Below are 16,320 nucleotides of genomic sequence, written 5' to 3' on the forward strand. Positions count from 1 at the left end.
AGTATAGTGCTATGTTTATTCAGAGCAGTAGGTTAGAAATGGTTAGAAATCTCCAGAATAGAGATCTAATATATCAATCATATATTTTGTTGTATAGGGCCAGGTCAGGCCAAGATTTCCCACCACTTTCTTCAGGCTGGGTTGGGTCAGGCTCAAGAAAATGGTCAGTGACGAAGCCATAGTTTTTTTAATGCTATTTTTATTTTATATAAAGCTATGTGATAATCACAAGTAACCGTTATCCAGGCTCAAAGTAGCTCCACACCTCCTTGGTAGATTCCGAAAAACCCTGACATGTAAATCAAGATATTAATAACTGAAAAAGTGCACAAGAAGCTTATTAAAAACCACTGATTCAGCTCCGGGCACCGCCATCACTGTACTGATAGTGACAGACATATATAGTATACTGTATATAGACTCCTGGCAGTGTATGGGGTGGGTCGGGCTGGATATTTTGGGCTCGATCTAAGCTCTAGTGAGAGTCCTAATGAGTGAGTTGGATAATTGGCCCATTAAGTTGGGGAGAAAAAGGGATGAGAAAAATGAGAAATGAGAAAAAAACTATCCACATACATGTAGGCATTTGAACCCAAACAGCAAATACATAATAGAACAGTTACAGACAGTTCCAATATTTATAAACAATAGACTTTTATTTTGTATATATTATTCTTTTAATCCACTGATACGACATAACCAATGACAGATACAGTACAAATAAACAGTCATTCATCAGAAGAGCCATAATAATCTATACATGTCATAGACACCCTATTTACACACTGAACACATTCATGAATTTGTCAGTTTTTCAGGACCACCTTTCACACGCAGGCAAAAGCCTGTAACTGCTGAACTACACTGAATAAAACAGAGCTGTAAAGAGACAGTTAGCAGTGAATAAACCCTGAAAGGCAAGACTGTGTTCATACACAATTAATCTACACATCTGAATCAAGGCACTGTTTATTGGTGTACTTAACTACATAACTTGCTGTTTTGCTTATCATGTTTATTAATTAATAATACTATTAATAATTTTGTTATTATGCTTGTGGTATTTCTAAAACAGAAAACAGTACCTTATACACATTATTAAATCAGCAACACTGAACATGAACAGCTGTCATGTGGACAAAATAAAGTAATACAAAACAATGAATAAATACAGCTCTAATTTTGAGCTACATAAACATCAACATTGTTTAACCTCGTAAAACATTGTATACAATTAAATACATTCATCCAACTTTGGCTTATATAAATGTGTTTTAAATATATTCTTATTATATACATATAAAAGCATAAACATCTTTATTTAGAATAATTAATTATTAATATATATATATATATATATATATATATATATATATATATATATATATATATATATATATATATATATATATTTATCTGTGAATTTAAACACATACACTGATCACTATTCCTATTTTTACTGTTGGTATTGTTGTCATAAATAAATACTTGTGGCATTATTTTTCTTAGATTAGCTGGCTGTGTCCCAATTGTGCACTACACACTAAAACTATAAGAAATATATTACATACCAATTGCAATAGTTTGGGTTTGGCAGGTTAGTAAACTATGTACTGAATCTAAATACTAAATAGTTCTTGCATAGTTACCTATCAGTTTTTCTAATATTGTTCCAGATGTGTGATGAGATGTGGAACAATACAGCTCTAAAAAAAAATAAAGAGACCTGTGATGAGGCTAGCATAGAATGCTCATCACCAGTAGCAGTGTAATGCGTACCTTTTATTATCTGTCTGTAATACTTACCTGTAATGGGATGGCTCACTTCGGGGGGTAGGCCGTAGGGCCCACGGCTTATTCTGCTTGGGGGGGGGGGGGGGGAGTCCAGGAATCCTATTTTGAAAGCATAAGCTTGTAAGTGTACATATTTAAGTTTAACCGGTTTATAATGTTATCAGCTGATTTTTTAAAAAAAGAAACTCACTTTGACCCACCTAAATGGGTTAGCTCACCTTGAGGATGGTTTGGTCCACATAGGGGGTGGGGCGAGACCCATAAGAAGGGCGGGAAAGGGGTTGCTGGGGGGCTCTGAGGTACTCACCTGTTGCTGCAGCAGAAGCACAGATCATTGAGTTAGAGCTGTGAGAAATGTAGCCTACTGCTTTTAGTCAGGCAACCATTTAATCCGTTTTGTTTTTGTATATACTGTTTTTTTTTATATATATATATTTTTTTTGCACGTGTAAATAAAAGTTTCACTGCATGGATTGGATCTGCTGCTTCAGCTTGGTTCCTGTTCCCATACACCCACTGCTGGTCTGCACTACCCGGTGACTTCGTGTCTCCCTACACGGGAGTTCGGCGAGCATCGTCACAAAATGGTGGCAGTGGTTCCAAGTAAAGGCTGAAAGCGGCGATTCAAGGGAAGAGCGGCTGCGGCGTCGCAAGTCACACGTGAGGTCTGAGGACACCGAGGGCGGCGGGGCTGGCTTAGGTGGGACCTTCCAAAGATGGCCGCGGCGCATGCGCAGTGACGGACGGCGGAGCACGCGGAGGACGCCATCTCAAGCCGGCGTGTGAGCGTGTGTGGAGCGTGTCCTACGGCGGTAGGAATTAAGAGACTGAAAGGCATTTGGCGCGGCATACTGTGGATAGATATGCCTGCGAAGAAGGCGGGGATGGCGCAGCAGGAATGTGCGGGCGAGGGAAGCCGGCAGACGGCGGCGTTTGCGGATTCCAGCGCCACAGGTTCCCCATCGGACATTGAACGTGTTTGTGAGTTACTCCAGACGTTTATGAGTGAGCAGAGGAGCAAGGATGAGACAATGCAGCGCGAATTGGCTCGGCAGGACCAGCGTTGGAAGTCTCTCCAGCACCAGTTCGGGCTGCTGCAAGGAGTAGTTCAAAAGACCCAAGTCGTGGCTGAAACTACGGACGCTGGAGCTGAAGGGCAGGAGCGGCAACCACAGATGAGAATTTTAAGGAGTTCGCAGTCTGCAGCCACGGCACAACCACGGCAGCCACAGGAGCGGCTCTCAGCACAAATGGTATGGCCAGCACCAAGAATGCCTGTTTTTAAAGAGACTGATGATATTGAACATTTTTTAACCACTTTTGAGCGCTTAGCACAAGCTGCACAGTGGCCAGTGGAGACTTGGGGATTTCATCTTATCCCGTTGCTAGAGGGTAAAGCTAGAGCAGCTTATGTTGCTATGGACGCTGATGATGCTTGTGACTATTGGAAAATTAAAAGTGCAGTGTTGATGAAATTTGAAATCAACAAGGAAACATACAGACAGCGCTTTCGAGATTTGGACATTCGAGCTGAGGAGTCACCCAGGGAGTTGTACACCAGATTAAAGGGGCTGTATGAGAAGTGGATGACGCCGCGTGAAAAGACCAAAGAGCAGGTTGGCGACGTCATAATCATGGAACAGTACCTGAAGATGGTCAACCCGGAGCTACGCAGCTGGATTATCGAACGCAGTCCAGCATCCACAGAACAAGCAGTGACCCTCGCAGAGGCGTTCATCTCTGCCAGACAGACTGAGGTAGACTTCAGGCTGGGGGATCGTCGCAAGCAACATCACGCTGAACCCGGTAAGTCTGGGGATGGGTATGGTTGTGGTCCTAGGCCTAAAGTTTTTAAAACTTCTACCCAAAGTCGCTGGTATAGTGCAGGTGATGATAAAACCAAAAGCAGCAGCAGCAGTAGACCTAGCCCTGATAATTTTATCAGATGTTTTAATTGTAATCAGCGCGGTCATAAAGCCAACACATGCCCTAAAATTGGTAGTAGCACAAGTCAGCTCTGTTACATTCCTAGGGAGGGAGGAAGTTTTAAACTCCGGGAAAGTACTGAGGATGTAACTTTAACTGTTAAAATAGCTGGGAAAAAATGTACAGCATTGCTGGACACCGGGGCAAGTCAAACGTTAGTGCTAACCGACTGTATCTCAGAGACGCAGTTAAAACATACTGGTGAGCTCAGAGTTAAATGTATCCATGGCGACGAGCAGGTTTATCCCACTGCAGAAGTTCACATTGAGGTTAATGGTCAGATGTACTTACTCAATGTAGGCATAATGCGGAAAGCACCTTACGCTGTAATCCTTGGCAGGGATGTACCAGTTTTATTAGATCTTTTAGCTGACAAACGCAACTCAGCAGAAGCTATGTTAGTGACTCGGGCACAGTCTGGCGCTGCGGTACAGGAAAATGTAGCACTATTGAAAGAACTGCCATATGGGGAAACTCATAAGGGGCGTAAAACGAAGGCAGTCAGGAGGCAAGAGAAAGTCAGGGGTACACCCTTGGTGGAAAAAATTAAGCCTGTTGACTTAGACTCAGAGGAGTTAAAACTTGACGTGGCCCGGCAGCAGGCACAAGACCCCACGTTGAAGCCTGTATTCTTAAAATGCACTGAAGGTAAGGACGAAGGTGACAAGCAGTTTCTCGTTAAAGATAACCTCTTGTATAGAATAAAAGGTGACTATGAGCAGCTTGTTGTGCCAATAAACCTTAGGCATCAAGTGTTAAAACTTGGACACTCAGAGCCATGGGCAGGGCATATGGGCGTAGCCAAAACGTTGAGTAGGGTGGCGAGTAGGTTTTACTGGCCACGCCAATATCAGGATGTGGTTGATTTTTGCAAGGCATGTCCCGAATGCCAATTGACCGCACCACGTAAAATTGCAAGCAAGGTCCCTTTAATTACTCTGTCCATAGTTGACGTACCATTCTCGCGCATAGCCATGGACATAGCGGGACCGCTCCCAACTAGTCGCGGAGGAAATCGCTATATCTTGGTAGTGTGTGATTATGCAACCAGGTATCCTGAGGCCTTTCCGTTGAAGAAAATCAAAGCAAGACAAATCGTTAACTGCTTTATTCAGCTTATCTCTAGGGTAGGGATACCAAAAGAGGTGATAACTGATCAGGGCACTAACTTTACCTCGGGCTTACTTAAAGATGTGTTCAGGCTACTAGGGGTTAGGGGCATTAGGACCACTCCATTCCATCCACAGTCTGACGGGCTGACCGAACGGTTCATCCAGACTTTGAAGACCATGTTGCGCCGTTTCATCGCTGACACTGGGTCAGACTGGGACACATGGCTACCGTACGTACTGTTTGCGTACAGGGAAGTGCCTCAAGCATCCACAGGCTTTTCACCATTCCAGCTCCTCTACGGCCGTGAGGTGCGTGGCCCCCTTGACGTCTTAAAAGAAGCATGGGAAGAGAGAGACTCTGAACACAGACTGAATGTTCTTTCTCATGTGCTGAAAATGAGAGAGAAGATGGCAAAGATCACGGAACTTGCTCGAGGGAGCATGACAAAGGCTCAGTTGAAGCAGAAGACGTGGTATGACCGTAAGGCGAGGGATAGGGAGCTGAAGCCTGGACAGAAAGCTCTGGTCCTGTTGCCTACCTCCGACACCAGTCTTTTAGCCAAGTGGCATGGACCATATGAAGTGCTCCGGAGAGCCGATCGAACAACCTACGAACTTTCACTGCCTGATAGGAGGAAGAAGACGCAGACATTCCACATTAACATGCTTAAAGAATGGAGGGAGACGGACCACGGTGAGTCAGAGCAGCTGTGGGTGCGGGCCGTACATGATGAGGACGACACTGGAGAGCTGTACTTCCCGACAGCCGGCGGACCCGGTTCAGCTCCTGACTTGTTCCACCTGCATGAGAGACAGCGCGAGGAGTTGAAGAGCATCATTCCTGCCGGACTCTTTAGTGTAGAACCTGGTAGAACTGAGCTGATTCAGCACAACATACGGCTGCTGAAGAGTGATCCAATCCGCCAGACTAACTGTAGAGTACCAGCACGTCTGATCCCACAACTGAAGACAGAGGTGGAGATGATGTTGCAGGCTGGCATCATCGAACCTTCAACAAGCGAGTGGTGCAGCCCCGTAGTTCTGGTCCCCAAGAAAGATGGGAGTCTTCGATTCTGTATAGATTTTTCTAAACTGAACTCTGTTTCTGCGTTCGACCCTTACCCTATGCCCAGGGCGGATGAATTGATTGAGAGGCTGGGAAAAGCTAAGTACCTCACCACCATCGACCTGTGCAAGGGTTATTGGCAAGTTCCTTTGGATCCGAAGGCCAAAGAGCTCACAGCTTTTCGTGTACCTTCCGGCTTGTATCATTTCTCTGTGATGCCTTTTGGTTTGCATGGTGCTGCGGCAACATTCCAGAGGCTCATGGATGGATTACTAAAGGGTACGGAAGAGTTTGCTGCAGCTTACATTGACGATGTGGTGGTGTTCAGTGCATCGTGGGGGGAGCATGTACGTCATGTCCACGACGTTCTTATGAGAATCAGCAAGGCGGGGCTTACGGTCAATGCAACCAAATGTCACCTGGCCAAAGACTCTGTTTCATACCTGGGATATGTTTTGGGCGGTGGAGTCATTCGCCCACAGGTTGACAAGGTGGAGGCGGTGAGGAACAGTCCAGCTCCTAACACTAAACGGAGGGTGCGATCCTTCTTGGGTTTAGTTGGCTGGTATCGCCGTTTTATTCCCAACTTTTCAAGTAGAGCGGCAGTTTTAACAGACTTGGTAAAGAAAGACATGCCAAACAAGGTGAAATGGACCACTGAATGTGAGTTGGCATTTCAGGACCTCAAGAACTGCCTGTGCACTGAACCAGTGTTGCACAGCCCGGACTTCGATAGGCAGTTTGTAGTGCAAACAGATGCTTCAGGCTGTGGTCTTGGGGCTGTTTTGTTGCAAGATTTGGGGGGGGACTTGAAGCCCATACTGTACATCAGCCGTAAGTTATTCCCTAGAGAGCTAAACTACTCCACTGTGGAGAAGGAAGCACTGGCGGTGAAGTGGGCGTTGGACTCACTCCGTTACTATTTGATTGACACTGACTTTGTTTTAGAGACTGACCATCGGTCCTTACAGTGGATGTCGAAAATGAGAGATACTAATGCTCGAATAGCGAGGTGGTATTTATCTTTACAGCCTTTCAGGTTTCAGATACGGTACCGGAAGGGGGTGCATAACACTACGGCTGACTTTTTGTCTCGTCACAATGAGTAGTGACGACCGGAAAGGGGGGGGGGGGGGGTGTGTGATGAGGCTAGCATAGAATGCTCATCACCAGTAGCAGTGTAATGCGTACCTTTTATTATCTGTCTGTAATACTTACCTGTAATGGGATGGCTCACTTCGGGGGGTAGGCCGTAGGGCCCACGGCTTATTCTGCTTGGGGGGGGGGAGTCCAGGAATCCTATTTTGAAAGCATAAGCTTGTAAGTGTACATATTTAAGTTTAACCGGTTTATAATGTTATCAGCTGATTTTTTAAAAAAAGAAACTCACTTTGACCCACCTAAATGGGTTAGCTCACCTTGAGGATGGTTTGGTCCACATAGGGGGTGGGGCGAGACCCATAAGAAGGGCGGGAAAGGGGTTGCTGGGGGGCTCTGAGGTACTCACCTGTTGCTGCAGCAGAAGCACAGATCATTGAGTTAGAGCTGTGAGAAATGTAGCCTACTGCTTTTAGTCAGGCAACCATTTAATCCGTTTTGTTTTTGTATATACTGTTTTTTTTTATATATATATATTTTTTTGCACGTGTAAATAAAAGTTTCACTGCATGGATTGGATCTGCTGCTTCAGCTTGGTTCCTGTTCCCATACACCCACTGCTGGTCTGCACTACCCGGTGACTTCGTGTCTCCCTACACGGGAGTTCGGCGAGCATCGTCACAAGACCACTTTAGTTTCTCTGATTTTGCTATTTATAGGTTTATGTTTGAGTGAAATAAACAAAGTTGTTTTATTCTATGAACTACAAACAACACGTTTCTCTCAAATTCCAAATAAAAATATTGTCAGTTAGAGCATTTATTTGCAGAAAATGAGAAATTAATAAAATTAAAAAAGATGCTTTCAGACCTTAAATAATGCAAAGAAAATGTATAAAAGTTCATATTTATAAAGTTTTAAGAGTTCAGAAATCAATATTTGGTGGAATAACCCTGGTTTTTAATCACAGTTTTCATGCATATTGGCATGTTCTCCTCCATCAGTCTTACACACTGCTTTTGAATCATCCATCTTCCTCTTGATTATATTCCAGAAATTTTCAATTTGGTAAAATCAAAGAAAGTCAACATTTTTAAGAGGTCTTATTTTTTAGAGCTGTATTGTTCATTGTTCAATTAGTTAATCTTAAAACCATTAATAATGTCTTAACTAGTGTAAATGAAAAATTAATTAAGACATTCTCGCATATGTTGTGTTAATTAATGTATCCTATTTGGATGCTCCCTAATTCTTTATTCATCGTGTTCCATGGAAGCTAAAGAACCCTGTAGTGACCGGTGGACATGTGTGAGGGGTTTTGTGCATTAAATAATGTTTTGATTTCTACCAGACTTATCTGTTGGTATCTGGTGGTAATGCCTTCTACAATGTATTCCCAGTACATATGAGACATTGCACTGGATCAAGGAATGTTAAAAGTCCAACCTACTTCAAAATTCCATCAATGTTCCATAAATCTGGTATCTACTATCAGGCCTAACTCTAACTTCCCTCCCATAATTCATGTTGCTTTGCTACAGTATGAGCATACTGGCCAGTGTTTAACCACACTCACAAGATAACACCTCACATATTATACAGGTGTGGATGTTCATACACTAACATGTGAGTTACACTGCCAGGCCAAAAAAAAATCACACTCTATTTAATAGGACCGCCTTTAGCTTTAATTGCGGTATGCATTCACTGTGGCACTGTTTCAATAAGCTTCTGCAAAGTCACAAGATTTATCTCAATCCAGTGTTGCACTAATTTTTCACCATGATCTTGCAGCAGCATTGATGACGATAGAGTCTGACCACTGCATAAAGTCTTCTCCAGCACATCCCAAAGATTCTCAATAAGATTAAGGTCTGGACTCTGTGGTGAACAATCTGTGTGAAAATGATGATCTCATGCTCCCTGAATCACTCTTTCATAATTCCAGCTCCATGAATCCTGCCATTGTTCATCTTGGAATATGACTGTGTCATTAGGGAAGAAAAAAATCCATTGATGGAATAACCTGGTCTATATTCAGTACATTCAGGTAGTCAGCTGACCTCATTCTTTCAGCACATACTGTTGCTGAACCTAGACCTGCAGACCAATTTACCAATCAATTTTTTACCAATTTACCAATCATTTACTTACTTAAATCCAGGTGGCAACATTTATTTTTGGCTAGGCAGTGTATTATTTCATGATCTATTTTCACACTTCTGTCTCGTGGCGTTTAACATGTCTGTGTATACTGTATAGCGGATGTGTAAACAAAATAACAGTTGTTAAAAATATACATTCACAATTATGGATGTGAGAAATGTTATACACCGACTCCTCTAAATATGGCTGCTTTGGCTTATGTTATATGTTTGACTTTTGTTATATGTTTGGATTATGTTACTGAGAATCAAAAGAGTACATTCATTTCATGTTCATCTACTAAAACATGATTTTGTTTTGAACAGTCAGGTGCCTCCAAGTGTTTCATCATTAAAAGAGAAGATAATAATTTATCAGATGACATATTTCTTTTTAGGTTCTAGTTTAAATTAAAGCAATTAATGTTGGATATTTTGTAACGAAGCAACGAGTAAAAACACTGCTGTAATAAACTAATCTGGTGCAGCTCAGAGGAAGAAGAGTTTTCTTTTTGAGTCTTGGTTCTTTTTGAGTCTTGGTTCCTCTATTGGTTCTACCTCGTGTTCTTTGGGAGGTTCTTCTCTATTGTCCATTGCTTCTTCCTTGCTTATCTTCTTTGAGATGATCTCAGTTTCAGTCTTAATTTTTTCAGGGGATCTTTTCATGCTCTTTGACAGGTTCTCCTTTTAACACTTTTCAACTCTCTCATTGCTTTCTTTTAGTGCTGTTTTGTTTCCTCAGGCTCTTTGAAAGATTCTCTGTTTGAGTGTTGGTTTCTTATCAGTGGTTCTATCTCATGCTCTTTGGGAGCTCTGGGTTCTTCTTGGCTATTGTTTATGTTTTCTGGCCTACTCTTATTGGTTTGTCTCATTGGTATGTAAACAATACCATATAAATTAGTCTTTAGCTTTTATACCTCTGTAGGCAGATTGGCACAGCCAAATTGGTTACAGTAGTGTCTCTTTTTATACATCAAAAAGTTTAAATTCTGTCTCTTATAGACATCACAGAAAATTGGAATATCCAACCTTTTACAAGAAAAAGTGTAGAGAACAAACTTTAGTGTGGGCAGAATTCAGGTTACATCAGTTTTAAGGTATTTAAGTTTACAGTGGTGTCAAATGTGGTGTCAGAACCTATTGTTTCTGCGAAGAAAAGTGTCTAATCACGTAGGTTGCAAAAGTATTTGTACACCAGGACACGATTCTTACATCAGCTTCTCGAGAACAGAGAAATGACACAGTACTGATACAGATCAGCAAACTGAACAAAATAATCACTTACAGTACAAGTGTGCCACCTATTGTTTCTTTTTCTTAACGTTAGGCTACATGTGGCTTTTATCTTCTGGCCTCCTTTGTTTAAAGTTACTTCAGTTCTGTGAGATTTTAGATCAAATTTGGTACAGAGTCTAATATCCAGTTCCAGAAGATTCTGCAAATGTCGAACCCATTCTGTCCAAATACTAGGTGTTGGATCAGCATCGTCCCTATTTATACCCCGTCTTCTCAAGGTATACATGGAATACTGGAATATTTGAGTCGTAAACACAAAATCGATAAGAACGTTTCCATTTAGCAGCTCACATCATATACCTCTATGCTCTCCATGTTTGCCTGCTTGGGGCAGGATGGGCAGTGCGGGCGTCTAAACCCAAATAGCAAAGCCACACCCCCCAATACCTGCACCCAAGACCCTAGCCAGCCAAAATAGAGAGACCCAGCTGGCCGTAGGGTCAGGCTGGGCAGCTTGTGAATGTTGAGCTCCTGGAATTCAGACATGGTTGATGCCAGTTCCACCTCCAAGTCTGGCAAATGATGAGTATAAATGCCAAGAGCAGCCATACTCAGCACACCTGCTAGTGCCACCAGCAAGCCGCCACTTGCTGCAACGTTTCTGAGTGGAGTGTCCGTCCAGCAACGCAAGCCAATACTGGCCAAAACGATCCCAGCTCCACACAGGAAGAGGGAAGAAAGGACGAGACCCTGGGCAGCTCGGACACGGGAATCACGCTGGGAATAATCATAATAATTAGAATTTATCATCAGAGTTGTTGATTTTTGATTAAAGATTAGTTTGGTTAATTTATGGCTGTTTATAAAACAATCTGATGCAAAACACTTCAATACTTCTCACCTGGTACGGTCCAGACACTGGCCAGCATTCCCTGAGCTCAGAGTGCTCCACCTGCACACAGCTTTCCCACAATCCATCAGAACGAAGCAGGAGGAGGTCTGCTGCTTTTCCCTGGCCCACAGCCCTTCCGACTCCACCTAGTCGAGCTTCACCTTCCCTCCACTGAGGCGTGATAGCTGCTGTGAACACCAGCACCAGTCCCAACGGGGCAAAGACGATGCCTGTCACCATGGAGGCTGGAGTGTGCATTGTGGGTGATGTGGTTCCTTAGAAAAGGACTGCTGGGCCAGAATGCATATTTGGATTTCTTGTAACTGTCATAAATCCTTTGAGCAAGAAGCAATAGTTTTCTAGAAAAGAGTTCATCATCAACAGTCTTACTGCAGGTCACAGGTATTGTAAATCCTTCGACAATAAAGCAGGTTTAAATCCAGTACCTTCAGGAAAAAAATATCTATGTAAAGATTCAGATTCAGGACAGTTTTAAGGTATGACAGACTCATTAAAAACTGACTGGAGATAAATTATCTTGTTTACAGCATCCTGCTTTTGAGGATGTTAAAATAGCAGTTCAGAAAAGAAATGTTAAGAACATTATCTTATTCGTATCCTGCTCTTTGAAATTGGAAATGTAACTTTTTATACAGGTGGGTGATGCAGTAATATTGTTTTCCTAAAAAAGGACTGCTAAGTCCTAAAAGCACAGTAAAAAATTGCTTCAGAAGAGTACCCTGCTCTTTGGATGACATAGATTAGTGAAAACAGTTCAGCTGTTCATATGTTATTGTGCAATATAAAAGGATTACCTAGATATTTCTGGTGCCTGCTATTCTGACTGGTAGGTCTATACAGGACTGCTATTTGCCGAGAAATAGAGCATTGATGTGTGCAGCAATATTCACAGAAATAGAGCTCCTCATACAGGAGGGTGATGCAGTAATGCTGTGTTCTAAAAAAGGACAACTAGGTCAGAATGCTGATTTGGATACTGTGATAAAACCCGTTAGCAAAAGAGGAAACAGATTTAGAGTTCATAATCATACTCTTAATACAGATTAAGGCTAAGGTAAATCTTTCTAAAAGGCAGATTTTGGATTTAGAGTCTTTGAGTAATATAGTTAAATAAACATAAATGTGAGTAGGGAACTTGATTCAGAACAGTTCCCTGCTCTTTAAACTTTAAATCTTTAAACATTTCCCCAGAAGCAGGATAAGAAATAGTTACCTGGATTCTACTGGTCTCCTGACTTCCAGTCTTGCAGGTCTAAAAACAACAACACTGATTGGGAAAAAATAGTCCAGTTTAAAGCATTCTGCTCTTCTAATGAGTACTTCTAGTCACCCAGAGAAGGAACAATCAGGTGGCAATGTTCTTCGAATTTACATATCCTCGTCTGCTTGTGGTAATGGAGAACGGAAATGGAGCTCTTCTTACAGGTGGGTGATGCTGGGATGTTATGCTCAAAATAGAAAGTAAATATTATCACACAGAAGATTAATGTGCTCCTTCAGAGGAAAAGAGTTCAGCAAAAAAGGTCTTTACGAGTTCTATATCCTGCCATTCGAGAAAAACAATGCACCATCTGAATAATGATGAGAAAAAACAGCGTCCTTCACGATGAAGAGAGGATTCCTCACACTCGTGTAAAGAGAAGATTCCAGCACAAGCGCACAGAGTCCAGACCAGCGTCTGCAAGCACTTGAGAGGGAATTATTCCATGTCTTCTGTTTGGAGTCTGTCCGGCACGCTGTTGAAGTGTTCGGGGCTGTGGGTGCACGTCTCCAGCAGTCCGTCTCCGCTCCGAGCTTACATACAGAATGGCTTCAAGCATCCACCGTCGCCCCTGGCAACCGGGAGAGTGGAGCTGAATTTCTGCCTGTTGCTAAGAGACAGTAAGCTGGACGATCTTTTGGCAGCGCTCTTGCTGACACATTTAGAGCTTTCAGTTGCAAGTGTGTGTGTGTGTGTGTGTGTGTGTAAGTATAAGTGGGTGTGTAAGTGTGTGTGTAAGTGTCCTTGCTTATCCAGGCTTTATCAGTTGGGGCAGCGAGACAGACTGACCTTGGTTTTGTGCAATAGAGGTAGAAGCCTTGAGTGTGTGCATGTGTGTGTGTGTGTGTGTGACAGAGAGTGTGTGTTCTGAATTCTGAAACAGATTGTGTCCCACAGAGACAGACAAAACAATCTGATGTCTCACACACACACACACACACACACACACACATTTAAACACACAGTCTTGCAAGCAAATGAGTAAAATTTGGCTCTGCTGAAAGCCAAGGACAGGAGGGTTACTGTGAGGAAATTGACAGAAATCAGACAATTTATTAAATTTTGATGGATTGCATGTTCTTCATAACCTCTACCATCTTTGTAGATGAAGCAATGAACAAGGGACGATGACGAACCTCTGAAAGGGATGTCAGAATAGAACATGCAATTTAGGATAGACAAACACTTCAACAAAACAGAGCTGCTGTACTTTTGTACCGGTTATCACACCATACCGCACTGTACCGTGTTTATCATATCCTACAGTACCGAACTGTAACATACATCCTCGTACCATACTACATTGTCTCCAACTGTACCGCTCACATATTTTACCATTCTACCATACCGTACCACACTGCAACAAGTCATATTACACCAAACCACACTTCATCATAAAACATCATAAGACTAAAAACTACCTCAAATTAAAAGGAAGGAACTTTGGGAGGAACCCACACTCAGTAAAAGGAACCCACACCCCTCTGATTGACACCGAATGCTGCAGAGCAGGGCAGCTTGAGAGTATGCAGCAGGGTAACAGTAACTCTTGGTCTTTTTTTTAGGACAGACCTGATGAGAGCCAGTTTCATCATAACATCATTTTTGATGCAGAGTTCAGACTGACTGAACTTAATTTCTTTTTGTTTTATTTGCTTAGTTGCCATAATATAGATTAGAACATTATTTAAATAGAGCTATTCACTGTATACCTGTAACGCTACCTCTTCACAACTGTACAACTGATGCTCTCAAACACATTAAGAGGCAAGAAATTCAAGTTATTAACTCTTGATGAGTTCAGCACAGCTGTTAACTGAAAGCCTGAATTCCAGGTGACTCTACCTCATAAATCTGACTGAGAAAATCCAGCCAAGATGTACAAATTGCCTATTTTGAATCTGAATGATATAAAATACATTCTAAACTTTGTCTGAACTTTTGACTGGTGCTGTATATGTAATGTAAAAGTAAAGGAGGCTTATTCTGATCTTTTGGTTGCTGAGGTTAAGGTCAGGGTGGAGCACTGCAGTATTTACACATACATACACCTGCCTATCTGCTGCTGATTGATGTAACAGAATGTGACATTTCCATTAGAACAGCATAGAAAAGTCACCTCATCACTGCTGGTGTGCAGCAACATCAGTAAAGCAAGAATAAAGCAAAGCCTTAACCACAGACACACAGCGCCATGACAACCCAGCAACAAACACGCAGAGCCTGCAACGCACAGGATGTTAATTACTTGTGTTTACACACTTATGCTCATTAGATCAGACCGTCAGTAAAACCCGTCCTGTGGGTTCAGCTGACACTGACAAGGAAGGAATTTATGGATTCTACACCCACACAGCACATCACACTGCGTTATTCAATACACCATATGCTTTCTGTACTGGATAACGAGCTGAGGCCAAGGCAATAGATGAGGAAGCAGCTACCTAAGAAAATCTATACAGTACTTGCTCTTTTAGTCTGTCAAAAGCACATTATAAGGCATTACAGAGCAACCACTACACTTCATGTAGTGCTGTCAGAATTACTGTGGATCACAGAACATTATCAAGCATTATAGAGCAGAGCATGCTTCTTGTCGTGTCAGAATGAGTCTGTAGATCATATGAATATTATTTGAGATGTTATTAATGAGGAGACCACTTACGGAAATACGACTGCGTGTTCTCATAAAGCTCAACCCGGCATCCTTTCAAGACAAAAAGAGCCAATCAGCTTGCTGAATACACTGTGAATAATGCAGGGGCAGCATGCTAGTAGAGAAGGTCCCCTTCAATGTGGAGATCTGTGCTAGTGCAGTAGACATGTTAAGTAAAAAAATCACACACCCTACACTTCTCGTAGTGTGTTACAGTCTGCTAAAATGAGTATGTGGATCCTATGTACATTATGGAGCATTATGAAGTACCCCCTCTATGTTTGCTGCAGAGCAGCTCCACAGACCTACATCATCATCTTCCTGCAGATGGAGTCACTGTGCATCGTTCAACTATTCAGCACACTTTACACAAGGAGAGGCTGTATGGGAGAGTAATGCAGAAGAAGCCTCAAACAGAGTCGCTTAAGGTACCCTAAAGCACATTTAGACAAGTCAGCTTCTTTTTGGAATAAGGTGCTGTGGACTGAACTAAACTTGAGTTAGTTGGAGGACGGTATGCATGGTGAAAAAATAACACAGCCTATCAAGACAAACACTGACTGAACACCTGTCTGAACTGATATGTTTTATAAAGAAGATTGGTCCAAGATACCAGAAGCTCATTGGAAGCTATAGGACGTGTTTGGAGGCTGTTATTATTGCACACTTTCTGTAAAACCTATAAACTTCATTTCACTTCTTAAATATCACTGTGTTCATCTGCTCTATGATATATTTACCTGATATTACTGATCAGGTAAATATATCATAACTTCAGAAATGGATGTTCCATTCCTCTGAACACCCACTATCAGGCCTCACTTTAACTCTGATAGATCATATAACTAGCATGCTGGCAAAAGTTTAGCATCACTCACCAGATGACTCCTCCTTACTTATACAGGTGTGGGTATTTACAGTACATACTTCTGTCCCATGACTACTTTATATTTTTGCTCAGAGTTGGCGTGACATCTTCAGAAAAAAAAAAAACTTGTCAGTCAGTCAGACTAAAATGCCTCAAGTACACCAGTATGTGTGTGTGTGTGTGTAT

The 16,320-nt window shown here is 42.2% G+C and overlaps 1 protein-coding gene across 2 annotated transcripts; it reads right to left on the bottom strand.

The window, feature by feature from the left end:
- Positions 1-10,041: 10,041 nt before the first annotated feature.
- cldn23l (claudin 23-like) lies at positions 10,042-13,400 on the bottom strand. 2 transcript variants are annotated; one of them, XM_049464091.1, is made up of 3 exons: positions 12,563-13,400; positions 11,338-11,687; positions 10,042-11,213 (listed from the first exon to the last, which is right to left on the bottom strand). In XM_049464091.1, the coding sequence occupies exons 2-3, from the start codon at positions 11,584-11,586 to the stop codon at positions 10,776-10,778; spliced, it is 687 nt and encodes a 228-aa protein (XP_049320048.1). In that variant the 5' UTR covers positions 11,587-11,687; positions 12,563-13,400; the 3' UTR covers positions 10,042-10,775. The 2 variants fall into 2 exon arrangements, with proteins under 2 accessions (XP_049320048.1, XP_049320047.1); XM_049464090.1 differs by having other exon boundaries at positions 11,338-11,774.
- Positions 13,401-16,320: the final 2,920 nt, after the last annotated feature.

This window comes from Astyanax mexicanus, chromosome 14 (assembly GCF_023375975.1).
Source record: "Astyanax mexicanus isolate ESR-SI-001 chromosome 14, AstMex3_surface, whole genome shotgun sequence".
Classification (NCBI taxonomy): domain Eukaryota; kingdom Metazoa; phylum Chordata; class Actinopteri; order Characiformes; family Acestrorhamphidae; genus Astyanax; species Astyanax mexicanus.

Coding starts and splice junctions, on each gene's coding strand:
- cldn23l (XM_049464091.1), bottom strand. CDS start 11,586: ATGCACACTCCAGCCTCCATGGTGACAGGCATCGTCTTTGCCCCGTTG. Junction 11,214..11,337: donor CAGTGTCTGGACCGTACCAG/GTGAGAAGTATT, acceptor GATTATTCCCAG/CGTGATTCCCGTGTCCGAGC.